This window comes from Somniosus microcephalus, chromosome 31 (assembly GCF_052327205.1).
Source record: "Somniosus microcephalus isolate GS21.2 chromosome 31, FLI_Smic_1.0, whole genome shotgun sequence".
Classification (NCBI taxonomy): domain Eukaryota; kingdom Metazoa; phylum Chordata; class Chondrichthyes; order Squaliformes; family Somniosidae; genus Somniosus; species Somniosus microcephalus.
Window position 1 is genome coordinate 25442266 of NC_141017.1, and position 16323 is coordinate 25458588.

The window sequence follows — 16323 nt, forward strand, 5'->3', positions numbered from 1 at the left end:
TCCTATCCGCCAGCTTCTTCATTCTTGCTGAAGTACTGGGCATCCGTTCACAGCCAGTAACAGCGTCAAGGGCCAAAACACAAATATCCAGGGGTGAGAGATAAGCTTATTGTTGGAATGCACAAGGAGCAGACTGTATCAAAACATTCAGATCCTTGCGTATATTTTAGGCAAGCTTGGTGTTCTAATGCAGCGTTTCTCAAACTGGGGTCCTTCGAGATAGCGACTTTCCAGAGGGTCCGCGGCCAGAGGTAATTTCAAGCCTGCTCCTCTTTATAAAACCGACACTGATTCACTTCTTGCGAATTACTCTCAACGGTTGAGCCCGCCTCCTCACAGAGGCCCACAGCTCTCACTCACTTTGCAACCACCGCTCCCTGCCGGTCGAGCCGATTCCTCTCCCTGGCGCCCCCGACACGTGATCAGAGCGCCTGTGGGGCCTTTCAAACACCTGCCTGAACGTGTTCGCGCAAAAACGCACAATCCCACAGTGCAGCTGTTACAGAACATGCCAGTGGGACAGTATGGCGGTGAGTCGTGCTTCCAGCAGCAACCCAGCATGTACATGGGCGCTCGTGCCCTCACTCACCTTGGCCAGCCTGCTGACGGCTTTAAAAACTGTCCAGCACTGAGTGACTAATGGTGGCCATCATCTGTTGCTGCGGAGTACCCAGAACTGGTGTGAGAAGCAGGCACACCCATCTCACTGATATCTGTAAGTAAATACCTGTTTTCTTAAAAGCATTATTAAAACACTCTTTACATGTAGAACTTCCATATTATGATTATTGTATAGTATTATAATTTAGATGGGGGGGTCCGTGATTATTAATCGATTTGAAAAGGGGTCCTTCAACCAAAATAGTTTGAGAACCACTTCTCTAATGGGCATCCACCACTAGAGACCCCCAAAAGCAATGGAAACCCTGTGGTGTACTACAGCACCTGTTATCCAGTAGGATGTAGCAGCCCCAAGTCTCGGACAAATGGAAGTTCCCACCCAAGTGATATCATCCAGTGGCACGGAGATAACTCAGGGCTCGTGCATGCAACTCGTGAAGCAGAAACTCCACCCAGCTATTCTCGTGGCTTCAGTATGCAACACAGTACCTGTTTGTAGTACATGCGGATGAGACTGAAAACATATCCTCGGTCAATCAGGGAGAGTAAATCATTGAGGAAGAACGCCAAGCTGGTATTCAGCCGTTCCACCAACTCGATATCCTGAAAAAGATGTACACACACACACACAAGGTATATCATAAATATATCAAGACAAACAGCTCATAACACCAAAAGCATTCACAGCCTCAGAAGTTGATTTCCAAAAACAACTGCCCACGTTATTCATTGCAGGCTGCAGTTACGGATACAGGAGCATCTGAGCTGTCCATAGGCTGCTGGAGCTGGCCGTATCCAGGAGCACCTCCCCCCACACCCACGTCCGCCCCCCCTGCCCCCCACCTTCCCGGAGTTCTGTTGAAAATATTAACTGGTGTAAAATGTTAAATTACTTTAAGAATAGTTAAACCTTTACCTTCTGGTACCTGCTGACAATGTCTACAGTGATCATGCTGGCTAAAGCCGTTATATCATCTACAAATCTCTCCGGGAATCTCATTTTCCGTAGGGTCTCAAGCCGGTCTGAAAGATGGAGGTGGTGGCCCATACTTTTCACCTATTTCAAAACATACACAACAAAGTCAGCACATTGCGAGGGGGGGGGGGGGGGTCTCCAGAAGCATTCTTATACAAGGTTAAACAGAAGGATCGTTTTACTGCACATAACATTCACACTAGTCGATGAGAAACCACAATGCATTATGCACAAAGTGGTAGAATAGGGGTTGGCGCCCATGATGTTGCTAATCTCAGCAGGGCCGAGGGGGAGATGTTGATCATAGAATGGTTACAGCACGCAAGGCGGCCATTCGGCCCGTGCCAGCTCTCTGCAACAGCACTTCAGCTACTCCCACTCCCTTTCCCTGTAGGCCTGCAATTTTTTTCCTTCAGGTACTTATCCAAATCCCTTTTGAAAGCTGTGATTGAGTCTGCCTCCCTTTCAGGCATTTCATTCCAGATCCTAACCACTCGCTGAGTAAAACAGTTTTTCCTCATGTTGCCTTTGATTCTTCTGCCAATCACCTTAAATCTGTGTCCTCTAGTCCTCGACCCTTCTGCCAATGGGAACAGTTTCTCTCTGTCTGCTCTGTCTAGACCCCTCATGATTTTGAACACCTCTATCAAATCTCCTCTCAATCTTCTCTGCTCTAAGGAGAACAACCCCAGCTTCTCCAGTCTATCCACATAACTTAAGTCCTTCATTCCTAGAATCATTCTGCACCCTCTCTAAGGCCTTCACATATTTCCTAAAGTGCGGTGCCCAGAATTAGACACAATACTCCAGTTGTGGCCGAACCAGTGTTTTATACAGGTTCTTCATAACTTCCTTGCTTTTGTACTCTATACCTCTATTCATGAAGCCCAGGATCCCGTAAGCTTTTTTAAATGCTTTCTCAACCTGCCCTGCCACCTTCAACGATTTGTGCACACATACCCCATGGTCTCTCTCTTCATGAACCCCCTTTAGGATTGCACCATTTAGTTTATATTTCCTTGTTTCATTCTTTCTACCAAAATGTATCACTTTACACTTTTCTGCGTTAAATTTCATCTGCCACGTGTCCGCCCATTCCACCAGCCTGTCTATGTCCTCTTGAAGTCTATCACTATCCTCCTCACTGTTCACTATACTTCCAAGTTTTGTTCCATCTGCAAATTTTGAAATTGTGCCCTGTACACTCACATTCAAGTCATTAATATATATCAAAAAAAGCAGTGGTCCTAGAACCAACCCCTGGGGAACGCCACTGTATTTTCCTCCAGTCCAAAAAACAACCGTTCACCACTACTCTCTGTTTCCTGTCACTCAGCCAATTTTGTATCCATGCTGCCACTGTCCCTTTTATTCCATGGGCTTCAACTTTGCTGGAAAGCCTATTATGTGGCACTTTGTCGAACGCCTTTTGGAAATCCATGTACACCACGTCAACCCTCTGTTACCTCATCAAAGAATTCGAGCAAGTTGGTTAAACACGATTTGCCTTTAACAAATCCGTGCTGACTTCCTTAATTAATCCACACTTGTCCAAGTGAGTGTTAATTTTGTCCCTGATTATTGTTTCTAAAAGCTTCCCCACTACTGAAGTTAAACTGACTGGCCTGTAGTTGCTGGGTTTATCCTTACACCCTTTTTTGAACAAGGGTGTAACATTTGCAATTCTCCAGTCCTCTGGCACCACCCCCGTTTCTAAGGAGGATCGGAAGATTATGGTCAGTACCTCCGCAATTTCTTCCTTCATTTCCCTCAGCGTCCTAGGATGCATCCCATTTGGTCCTGGTGACTTATCTACTTTAAGTACAGCCAGCCTTTCTAGTACCTCCTCTTCATCAATTTTTATCCCATCCAGTATCGCCGCTACCTCATCCTTCACTACGTCTATGGCAACATCTTCTTCCTTGGTGAAGGCAGATGCAAAGTAATCATTTAGCACCTCAATCATACCCTCTGCCTCCATGTGTAGGTCTCCTTTTGGTCCCCCATCGGCCCCACCCCTCCTCTTACTACCCGTTTACTACTTATATGCCGATAGAAGACTTTTGGATTACTTTTTATGTTAGCTGCCATTTTATTCTCATACCCTCTCTTTGCCCCTCTTATTTTCTTTTTCACTTCTCCTCTGAACTTTCTATATTTAGCCAGATTCTCGGATGTATTCTCGACCTGACATCTGTCATACGCGCTCTTTTTCTGCTTCATCTTACTCTCTAGCGTCATCAAGGGAGCTCTGACTTTAGTTGCCCTACCTTTCCCCCTAGTGATCGATGTGGCAGGCATTTGCCCACATTGGCTAAGCTCCATGAGAATGAATGAGAACATCTAATGTGAATGGAGCCAGGAACGCAAGTACCAAAGTACAGCATTGCTAAGTGGTGGGACACAGTTCAATCACACGCTTCACCGAATTACCAATCTCATCATGCGAGTACTGAGAAAGAGGCGGGGGGGGGGGGGGGTGCGGAATAAGATGGCTAGAATCTACCAAGCTATTTGTGTGCCTCCTGCCATGTGGTCCAAACAATAACTGCAGCATCCTGTCAACGGAGAGGGTTGGCTGAGCCCAGCTTATCTTCAGCCAATGTCAACACATGCTCACCGCCCAGGAGAGGGTCACCGGATAGCACCAAGAACAGGAACCAGCGCTGATTTATTCCTTCTCTAGTCCAGGAGGTGCTGAGGGCAATTGCAGCACCTTTACTGGGCGAGACTAGATGCAAGTTTAATATTTTGAATTTGAAGTTCAACTTTTTCTACTCCCCCTGCTCCCTCCACACCCCAGTAATGATCCATTCTGTGAGTAATCAGCCTGTGCTCTCACTGGTGATAAAGCGCTGAGAAAAGTTAAACAGGAATCTCCACAATAAATGACGTTTCACAAATCTCTTTGTCTGTCACACACGTCGTCTTTCATACACCAAAGGTAGCTGGTCAGCTGTAGTGGCATCGCTCAACTGCTGTGGCATCAGGCAAATAGAAATGTAGCTTCAGTGAGAACCCCACTGTAACAGGGTGCAATGCCAGTCAGTGACAGACTACAGTGCCAAGGTATTGCAGTATTGTCAGTCAGTGACAGTCCCTGTGTAATGGGGTGTTGTGTCAGTCAGGGACAGTCCCTGTGTAATGGGGTGTTGTGTCAGTCAGGGACAGTCCCTGTGTAATGGGGTGTTGTGTCAGGGACAGTCCCTGTGTAATGGGGTGTTGTGTCAGGGACAGTCCCTGTGTAATGGGGTGTTGTGTCAGTCAGGGACAGTCCCTGTGTAATGGGGTGTTGTGTCAGGGACAGTCCCTGTGTAATGGGGTGTTGTGTCAGGGACAGTCCCTGTGTAATGGGGTGTCGTGTCAGGGACAGTCCCTGTGTAATGGGGTGTTGTGTCAGGGACAGTCCCCGTGTAATGGGGTGTTGTGTCAGTCAGGGACAGTCCCTGTGTAATGGGGTGTTGTGTCAGGGACAGTCCCTGTGTAATGGGGAGTCGTGTCAGGGACAGTCCCCGTGTAATGGGGTGTTGTGTCAGGGACAGTCCCTGTGTAATGGGGTGTTGTGTCAGTCAGGGACAGTCCCTGTGTAATGGGGTGTTGTGTCAGGGACAGTCCCTGTGTAATGGGGTGTCGTGTCAGGGACAGTCCCTGTGTAATGGGGTGTTGTGTCAGTCAGGGACAGTCCCTGTGTAATGGGGTGTTGTGTCAGGGGCAGTCCCTGTGTAATGGGGTGTTGTGTCAGGGACAGTCCCCGTGTAATGGGGTGTTGTGTCAGGGACAGTCCCTGTGTAATGGGGTGTTGTGTCAGTCAGGGACAGTCCCTGTGTAATGGGGTGTTGTGTCAGGGACAGTCCCTGTGTAATGGGGTGTTGTGTCAGGGACAGTCCCTGTGTAATGGGGTGTTGTGTCAGGGACAGTCCCTGTGTAATGGGGTGTTGTGTCAGGGACAGTCCCTGTGTAATGGGGTGTTGTGTCAGGGACAGTCCTTGTGTAATGGGGTGTTGTGTCAGGGACAGTCCCTGTGTAATGGGGTGTTGTGTCAGGGACAGTCCCTGTGTAATGGGGTGTTGTGTCAGGGACAGTCCCCGTGTAATGGGGTGTTGTGTCAGTCAGGGACAGTCCCTGTGTAATGGGGTGTTGTGTCAGGGACAGTCCCTGTGTAATGGGGTGTTGTGTCAGGGACAGTCCCTGTGTAATGAGGTGTTGTGTCAGGGACAGTCCCTGTGTAATGGGGTGTTGTGTCAGGGACAGTCCCTGTGTAATGGGGTGTTGTGTTAGGGACAGTCCTTGTGTAATGGGGTGTTGTGTCAGGGACAGTCCCTGTGTAATGGGGTGTTGTGTCAGGGACAGTCCCCATGTAATGGGGAGCAAGAATAAAAAAATAAGCTGGCAAATGCTAGAAATCCAAAATAAAAAGCAAAATTACTAGAGATCTCCAGATCGTCTGTCAGCATCTAGGACTTGAAAAGAAAGACTGGTTAACTTTTCGGGTTGGGGCCTACATCCATAGGCTCGTTGTGAGGAGAGTCATCTACTCGAAAAGTTAAAGAGTCTATTTTTTCCCTCTGGTCAGATGCTGATGGATTGCTGCGCATATCCTGCTTTTAGAACAGGTGGGATGTGAGTAAATGACAATGAATCTGTCTAAACCACTGCAATTCTTGAAGAAAGCAGACAGTTTGCAGAATTAGATACACTCACAACGCCCTTGAATAGACTCGAAGCCGTCGGGATTTTGCGTCACCTTCTTCCCGCTCCCACTTCAGACTAATTGAGTGAATGTGTGTGACGAAGGGCTGCTGAATCATCGCCAACACTTACCATCAGCTGAAAGAAAAACCAGGCCTGCTGCAAGGCTGCCTCTCGCACGGTGCTGGTGCTGACGACCCACTGCAAGGCCAGCTCCTCGTGGAGCAGCTACACAATACAAACAACAGTTACTACACTGAAGAGACCAGTTGAAAAAGATACATACATCATTTATTCATTGATTAAAAGCAGGATGTTAACTCAAGTGTGAACCGTGGCTCCGTGGGCAGCACTCTCTCTCGCCTCTGAGTCAGAAGGTTGTGGGATCAAGTCCCACTCCAGAGACTTGAGCACAAAAATCTAGGCTGACACTCCCAGTGCGGTGCTGAGGGAGCGCTGCACTGTCGGAAGTGCCGTCTTTCAGATGAGACGTTAAACCTCAGCTGCTCTCAGGCGGACGTAAAAGATCCCAGGGCACTATTTCGAAAAGAAGTTGGGGAATTCTCCCCGGTGTCCTGGGCCAATATTTATCCCTCAATCACCATCACTAAAACTGATTATCTGGTCATTATCACATTGCTGTTTGTGGGAGCTTGCTGTGCACAAATTGGCTGCCGCTTTCTCTACATTACAACAGTGACTGCACTTCAAAAAGTACCTCATTGGCTGTAAAGCGCTTTGGGACTTCCGGTGGTCATGAAAAGCGCTATAGAAATGCAAGTCTTTCTTTTTTCCCCCCAACAGAGGCCATCCTTTGGTACAGATCCAAAACAGCCTTAAAAATGCTGGGGCCTCTCAGCTGCAACTTTAAGCTGACAACTACACTCCAATCTGCAAAGTTCCCTGACCTCCGACTGGGTTTGCTTACAGCAATTTAGACTTTCTTGGCTTAAATGGGACAAACCAATTTACACACAGCTCCACCTCAGCAGCAGAATACTGCGTCGCCTGGTAGGATGTTCCTGCCATTATAAAACGCCGCATCACCGGACTTATTTTGTAAATACATTTTACAATTTATATTTCTTGAATATTTGGAGGGCCAGTCATTGGGACGGCTCCGAGACCCAAGTGAGTGCTGCTGGAAAATGGTGCTTCTGTCCCTTCATCAAACCAGCACACTACTGGGCCGCAGTGGTGGGCGTTATATAAATGTAGCTGCCCCTGCAAGTATAAAGACCACCAAACAGTGATACGGAATGGGTGGACCCACAGTACTGAAATAGGAGCACTGCTCACCTGCATTCGAGATGTGGCTGATTAAAAAGAAAAGTTAAATATAAATATATCTAACGGGTGTATCCAAATCTGAACATGCGGTGGAACACTGGCCTCCCATTAAGGAATCCATTAGGTCCTGTGGGGGAGTGTTGTACTCACATTCAGGAGACCCACTAGCTGTTGCGCTGGAACACCGACTCCCACTCAAGGGGCTCAGGTTGGAGTTTGAATTCCGACAACTATTTTAACTCTGCTCTCCGCAGCTGGCGGATCGCCAGTTTTACAGGTGGGTGGAGGGAGCGCTGCGTGACGGCTTTGTTACATCTCGGGAACTGGCCAAACGATAAGCTCGGGTGGGATTTCCGAGTGACCTCCGTCACTTGTACTCAGGAGCAGTCACAGAGCGAAACAGTATAGTGCTGCAATAGGAGCACATGGGGGGGGGGGGGGAAGGATGAGACTAAAGAGGTCAGAGAGCATTTGGACATCAGAACCTCTCCTGTTCATCAGGCCAGTATAATCTTTGCCCTATGTCATTTGGAAACCAAAATACCTTCTTAATGGTCATTTTAAATTGTGCGGATGCATCACCCTGACCTGAGCTCAGATCTATAATTGTCTGAAAGTGTCCCTCACAGCCCCGAGAGCATTTGGACAGTCACATTATTGAACTTACAGGAAAGCACTGGCTAAATATTTGGCAAGTACTCTCCTTACAAACCGTCACCATCTTAAACCTCACCATATGCAAGGGTATTCGTCACTTCGCCAATTTATTGCAAACCACAGACGTTTTTGGTCTACCTTTTTTGTTGAAAATCTTGGTTGACCTTGTTGTGAATGAGTGAAGCCTTCCATAAATGCGGACATGCGGTTGGGACTCCGCTCATCTGCCTGTGAAATGAGGGGCGGGAGCAAGATGGCGTAGAACAGGTATTAGTGGATGGGGAAAAAATGAGATGGTGAGTATAAGATAAACAGTCAGTATGAAACAGGAATGAGGGATGGAGATAACCCAGGCCCAATATATGCTTTCCTGCTGGTGTAATGCCAACAGAAGGCACTACTAAACTGATGAGCCGATTTTCATGGGGAGGATGTGGAGATTCTCTGACAGAGATGTTCCTGCTTTGTGTACATCTTGAACATTACACAGAAACAGGCCATTCAGCCCAACTGGTCTATGCCGGTGTTTATTCTCCACACGAGCCTCCTCCCACCCTACCTCCTCTAAACCTATCAGCATAACCTTCTATTCCTTTCTCACTTGTGTACTTATCCAGCTTCCTCTTAAATGTATCTGTGCTATTCGCCTCAACTACTCCCTGTGGTAGCGAGTTCCACATTCTAATCACTCTCTGGGTAAACGCGTTTTCCTTAATTCCTTACTGGGTTTATTAGTGAATATCTTATATTTATGACCTCTAGTTTGGGATTCCCCCACAAGTAGAATCATCTCTATGTCTACCCTATTAAACAAACCCCTTCATAATTTTAAAGACTTCTATGAGGTCACCCCTCAGCCTTCTCTTTTCAAGAGAAAAGAGCCCCAGCCTGTTCAATCTTTCCCGATAGGTATAACCTCCCAGTTCTGGTATCACCCTTGTAAATCTTTTTTTACACCTTCTCCCTCTATATCATTTTTGTAATATGGAGACCAGAATGATGCACAGTACTCCAAGTGTGGTCGAACCAAGGTTCGGTACCAGGATAACATTACCTCTCTTCTATTAAATTCGATTGCTCGAGAAATGAACCCACAGTGCTTTGCTTGCATTTTTTTTTATGGCCTTATTAACCTGCAGTGCTACTCTGAATGAGTTGTGAAACAATCACCGACCATTGTTTATGGAATCTGAAACTATTATTCCTGGCACACCCTGGTTTATAGGGATTGAACACCTGTCTCCAGGACTATACAGCCCTGTACAGGGATGCACAGATTCACTGACAGAATGGCATATGCTGGACTGCTGGGAGTTGGAGACGCACTCCAGTCCGTTGCAGGGTACGGCTCTGCTGCTCTCTTCCTATATTTTCTCTCACCGATATCATCCTTTACTCAATAACAAGAGTCGAGGTTCGACTAGCTTGTTAGAGAGGCAAAAAGTTAATATCTCATAGGAGTTTCTATAACGCTCACCCATCCCCAGCCTGAATCAGAAGTACACACTGGAACTAACACTACATTCAGGAGTACAGCAGCTACTGAACTGGTTTACCAGCCTGTTAAAATCATATTATTTGGAAATGACACCAGGTTCATGTTTGTGCATTCTCCCCATTCGAACCAAGTAACTCAGAGACTGGGAATTCTGATTCGACACAGATCCAGTTTGCCAGGCAATGTCAACTCTGGATCGTGACCCTGCTTGGTTTATGGTTTGCATATAGTTGAGCGATTGGGCAAATGGTACATCACAGAATGATGCTGAGACGAGGCTGGTGGATGTGGAGCTGCACCAGATTGGCCTTAATTGGGTGGACAGAAGAAAGACGGCCTAGGGTTGGAATTGCGGCATTCTTTTCCTGAAGGCGCTGCCCCCATCACCTATCAGTGGAACGGAGGGAATGAAAACAAAACAAATGAATCAGATGTGATTTTTGGACTGCACTTGTCTGTCCCGGTAGAAAGTGGCAAAATGAGAAAGCAATCAATGTGTAGATTGATGATGATGCTTTGATGAATGCTTTAAGATGAAAACACCAGTTCTGCACCTGCTTTAGATCACAGCTTGAATTGGGATGGTTTCTCCGCAAGACAGCCTTTGGCCCGCCGGGAGCGTAAGCAGAATTAACCCAGGAGTGAGAGCGATCGATCCCCTGGCAGGTAAAGGAGGCAGGACAAGGAGGAAACACAAAGTGTAAACAAGAGTCTAGGTACAACAGTCATTCACAGTGAGAACAGGGGGCTCCCAGCAGGGATATCACGATACACCTTCCATCATGGATGTACGTAAAGAATGGCCAGGTTCATTTTGAATTCGCTCGAGAACCTCCTGCATCTCGTTTCTCCTGACCCAACTTACGCGCAGCGATTTGCCACATAGTGAAATACTAGAAAGTGAGCACCGATTTACATGTAACATCAAAATCCCAGCCAATAAACCACAATGAAAATACAGGATCTCTACTAATCTACGTGGCATCATTGGGAGTGCTGGGCAGATAGCAGCAGAAGCCTGCCAGAATTAAAGCATTTGAAATTCATACATCCAAAAACGTATATAACCATTTAAAAGAAAACATTTTTGGAACAGGAATAGCCATTAAGGCAAGCAAGCCTATTTCCTTTTTGTAGATCAATCCCATCTATCTATCCTCTTTCCGTACCTCTCTGTCTCTTCTCTGCAGAAACACATCTAGTTATCGATTGAACCCATTTAGGCTGTCCTCGTCAACAGGTTTCCCAGTAACTTATTCCACAATTCGATTTCCCTTTGGGTGAGGACATTTGCCCCGGTTTCCCTCCTTGCTTCTAACTTCATTTTTACCCTATGTCCTCTGGGATTTATACCATTAACTGCAGTGCTCAAATTGCCTTGATTCATGTTTCATCTGGACTGGAGGTTTCATTGTATTCCACAGAGCTTGGTAACCTCGATCTGAATGGGTAGGGATGTTACAAGGTTCCAGACTAGAAAATGTCTGAGGCTGTAATCAACTACAGGAAACTCTCGATTTACCAGCACCTAAATAACCGGAAATCTCGGTTAACCGGCAAAATTCAGGAGTAGGTTCAGGTAAGTTTTACTTCATATTAGTGGCAGTTCCTGGATCTGTGGCTGTGTAACTGGGGTTTGTGCACTTGTTGCTAAGCAACAGGGATATTTGGTCTGTGGCCGGGGTTCCTGCACCTGTTGCTAAGCAACAGGGAAGCCTGGATTTGTTGCTGTGTACGGAACTCTCGTACCTTTTACTATACCTCTCTAATCCAGACTTTTTGATAAACCGGCACCACGCTGGTGCCGGATAAAAAGGAATTTCCTGTAAATGGATAACGCAGGTTTTGGTTTCCTGATCTATTAGTATGTAAATCTAAGTAATAAGGAACGTTAACACATTCAGTGCAGTGGGATAGTAGACTGGGAAAGTAAGAGGGCTAGACGGCCAAGCTCTGATGGGGCAAATGGCCTTTCCTTGTCCTTGTCTGCTTCTATAATCTCAAATTAAAATGAAATATCTAATTCCAATGTAATACTACACTAGTCTCTGTGTTCTGCTTTTATGCTCCCTCCCACTGTTCAGAAAGGATGTTCACTAGGATTTCAGTATTTCACTTACCCCCCCACCCCAGACTGGAGTACTTGGCTCAGCAGCAACATGAATCCAAATTTTTTCTAATTTTCTAAACCACTGATGAAACAGAGTCCGTAAAATCTTTTAAAAGGAAATGTGATTGTTTCTTGAAAAAGAAGAATGTTAAAAAGTATAGGGTGTGGGCAGGAGAGTGGGATTAGACTAGGTGGCTCACATCTAGGAAAACGCCAGAGACTTGATGGACCAAATGGCCGGTTTCCATGCTGTAACATACTATGATTCTAATCATAAAACACTAATCATGAAATCTGAAAGACAGCTGGTCAGTAAATTTATAACTTCTCATTTTCATCTCAACTCCAATATCAAGATCTTAATTTGAACATGAATTGATGATAGAATGCTGTACATCAGAGAACAGGCAATGTATTATCGTGATATCCCTCATTCCCAGAGCGGTCAATGTATCAAGGCTCAGTCCGTGGCCATCTTCCCACGTATGGACAAACTTGCAGTCCCACCTGGGCACCCAGAACTGGCAGGTTGTCAGTAAAAGAAGGGCCACAGTTTTTTAAACCAGCAATGCCACCTTCTCTCCACGATTAAACACAATGTAACAATTAAGAATTTCAACATTGAGCCTTGAATGTTGACAGCCTGGAGACAGAAAGGTCAGAATTAAGCATCATTTGCAGCGTTCATTACCCCGTTCAGTGCTGGCTCATGTGAGGAATTCGCCCCAGTTGAAGATCACTTTGTTCAGGTACAGTCTGCACAACAAGCACACTGCAGAACAGAGCGCAATGGCTTCACTTCATCAGCAAAAGCTAACATCCAACATCTGGCTTACAACACCGGAGAAGATAACCACAAACACTGCACTCCTCTCAGCACACTGCTGCCTTTTAACCCTACACAATACACGGGAACTTGACCTCATCGTTAGAAAACAAACGCTGAGACTACAATTTTAGTGGGCGTGGTTTTTTGTTTTTGCTTCCAGTGCAGCCCAGTCACCTGCAACATGCAACACCTTCGTGAAGAATTCAACCTTCAATCATTGAAAGGCATATGAAGTTACATGTGACATTGTTCCCGATAGAGTTTCACAGTTCAGTAAATTCCTTTATCTTTTCGAATAAGACTATTAAATAAAAAGGTCATCCAAATTAACCAACTCATTCAACATCAGGACCAATCTGATCATTTCCTATTATTATTTTCCTACTAGTTATCAATATCCAATTTGCAGATTTCTCCTTTACCCCAAGATCTTTCACTTTACGATGTTGTAAGGTGCTTCGCCAAATATTTCTGAATTTCAAGACACATAATATCTCCCCACACGACCACCAAACACTAATCTGGATATACCCTTAAAGAATTTCAAGACATTTATTAGACATGGCCTGCTTTCACCAGCCTGGCTGGCTTGCAATTATCATCTGTATTTTCTCTAATTACTTCCTTACAAACTGAGTCCAGAATGTTTATTAGTACAGATGCCAAATTAACCAGCTTATAATTCCCAGGGTCAGGTTGGAACAGAACCTTGACTTCCAGTACCGATCTGCAGTTAAGGAGCTGTGAAAAATGCCATTTCCTTTGGTGCCTCTGGCTTGGCTCCATCTGTTCCTATGGCTTTATGAATATTTAGTTCCATTTTCTTTTTAAAACAACCATTTCATCACTAAACTTTATTTTCTGGATTAAACCAGAAAAATTAGTGTTCAACATAGAAGATAGGAGCAGGAGTAGGCCATTCGGCCCCTCGAGCCCGCGCCGCCATTCAATGCGATCATGGCTGATCATCCAAACTCAGTACCCTGTCCCTGCTTTCTCCCCATATCCCTTGATCCCTTTAGCCTTAAGAAATATATCCAACTCCTTCTTGAATATATTTAATGGATTGGCCTCAACTGCCTTCTGTGGTGGAGAATTCCACAGGTTCACCACTCTCTGGGTGAAGAAATTCCTCCTCATCTCTGTCCTAAATGGCATACCCTTTATCCTTAGACTGTGACCCCTGGTTCTGGACTCCCCCGCCATCGGGAACATCCTTCCTGCATCTAGTCTGTCCAGTCCTGTCTTAGACATTGCAACCTGACGAAAACATGGGGCAGACAGTCTGAGTTTACACACAATATATTAAAATGTCTACAATCATCCATCGGGTCTCCACTTCAACAGCATTGTGACCCAACCCTCACCCCTCGCCAAAATAGGTCCAGATGAAAACGAGCAGATGTTCTGTGAACACATCGGCATCGCATAAAAATCGGACTCCAATTCCCCTCTACCCCAAAAACAGAAAAGCAACAGAACCTCCACAACCGTGATCCCTGCAACTCCTGAGCTGCTGAAGTGATCTCCGTGTTACAGCACTTACAGTAAAAGCTGCCGATGAGAGAGGATTGAATGTGTTGGGCTGCACAAGTACGGGGCCACAGAGCAAGCACAGAAGGGGCTAATAATCAGCCGTACTAAAATATCTTTAAAAAGAACCTGCAACCCTGTTGAAAAGCTTTCAAGAAATGAAGTAAACCACAAACAACACTGCACGTGTGGTCCTTGCTGTTTGTATTACAGCACTGCGCTGTTATCAGAACAGATAACTCACCTTCCGTGTCCAACAATCAGAACTGGACCCCACCATCAATAAAAGAACTGAAAGCACGGACACTGGGTTACCCTCAATGATACCCCAAGTCTCTGTGACACAGATTGTCCTGCCCTCCTCCCAGGAATAGGGTGCAGGCATGCTGTGTGCTGCCAGTTACCCCCCCCACCACCCACCCAGAGACTCTGATGCAGACAGCCTCTCTCCCCAGGATGCCATGAAGTGGGGATACCCTTCCCAAGACTCAGTGCCACCCTGATCTTTCTCTTACTTCTCCATCCCTCACGGAGACTTTGCGACGTGGGCACGCCCCATCCTCTCCAAAGACTGTCACACAGTCCTCCCCTTCCATGGTGGCGTTATAATGGCTTCCCTTATCGCAATATTCTTTTAAGTGGATTTACCACAGATTGGATAGCTGCGGATCAATCAATCCAGAACAGTGATATCTTCATGTAAATATCTGGTTGTCAAGATCCCTGTGTGAAGTCCATTATTCTAAAGTGACTCAGTTTTCCCCATCTGCATCATTACTGAAACATGTTCAACAGCGAGGACCCTACATGTAGCAGTGTTTATTGAGAAGAGTTTCTTGCTTCAAGCAACACAGGTCATTTAAATCAGCGAAAAGCAAAACAATCCTTAAACAGAAAGCAGTACAAAGCCTTTAGGGTCAGAGGTCTACAGGAACATACACACAGTGTTGCCACACATACAGCAGTCTGCGGGGAGAGTAATCTACAGGAACATACACACAGCGTTGCCACACATACAGCAGTCTGCAGGGAGAGTAATCTACAGGAACATACACACAGCGTTGCCACACATACAGCAGTCTGTGGGGAGAGTAATCTACAGGAACATACACAGCGTTGTCACACATACAGCAGTCTGTGGGGAGAGTAATCTACAGGAACATACACAGCGTTGTCACACATACAGCAGTCTGTAGGGAGAGTAATCTACAGGAACATACACACAGCGTTGCCACACATACAGCAGTCTGTGGGGAGAGTAATCTACAGGAACATACACAGCGTTGTCACACATACAGCAGTCTGTAGGGAGAGTAATCTACAGGAACATACACACAGCGTTGCCACACATACAGCAGTCTGTGGGGAGAGTAATCTACAGGAACATACACAGCGTTGTCACACATACAGCAGTCTGTAGGGAGAGTAATCTACAGGAACATACACAGTGTTGTCTGTAGGGTCAGTAATCTCCAGGAACACACCATTAACAGCAGGATCTCTCTCCCTCACACACACACACACACACACAAGACCTATAGAATCAGTAATCTACTGGGGTAAGCACATTAAGCCGCCTGCAATCACTGAGTGATACTTGCAGTAATCGGCAGGAGCATACAGACACACGGCATTATCTGTAGAATCGATAATGTAGAGGGGCGAACACATTGATGTCTGTATCGGTAATCTCGGTTTAGAGTTCCACTGCGTAAGCATTTGGACTTACTTTGCAACCCATGATCTTTTTCACCTCATCATCGGGCGTTGTTGGGGTCGTGGCAAGGTCTGGATTGCTGTTGCTGATGCTCTTTGAGCGAGATAGGTTCAGGCTGCTAGGCCTGGTAGTGGCACGAGACAGGGTGGCGTACTGAATGGGGCCTCCATATGAGGGGCTGTTTGGTCCTGCAAAAGGAGAATAAATCAATATGCAGGATTGGCTAGTCACTTGAGTTTGTTTTGTGTATTGGTAACAATGCAATGTCGAAAAAGTTATACATAAGCAACACACTTTAACGTGCCATTCATCCCCTCCAAGGATTGAGCACAAAATCTAGGCCGACACTCCCAGTACAGTACTGAGGTGCTGCGCTGTTGGAGGTGCCGCCTTTCATTAAACT

The 16323-nt window shown here is 46.0% G+C and overlaps 1 protein-coding gene across 1 annotated transcript in view; it reads right to left on the reverse strand.

The window, feature by feature from the left end:
• The window catches only part of LOC147097659 (dedicator of cytokinesis protein 7-like), a 169192-nt gene that overhangs the window by 53495 nt on the left and 99374 nt on the right, over positions 1-16323 (reverse strand). Inside the window, 6 exon segments of the mRNA XM_085971655.1 lie at positions 1111-1224; positions 1538-1678; positions 6419-6514; positions 8372-8461; positions 10286-10390; positions 15933-16108. Of these exon segments, the coding sequence (XP_085827781.1) occupies positions 1111-1224; positions 1538-1678; positions 6419-6514; positions 8372-8461; positions 10286-10390; positions 15933-16108 (722 nt within the window).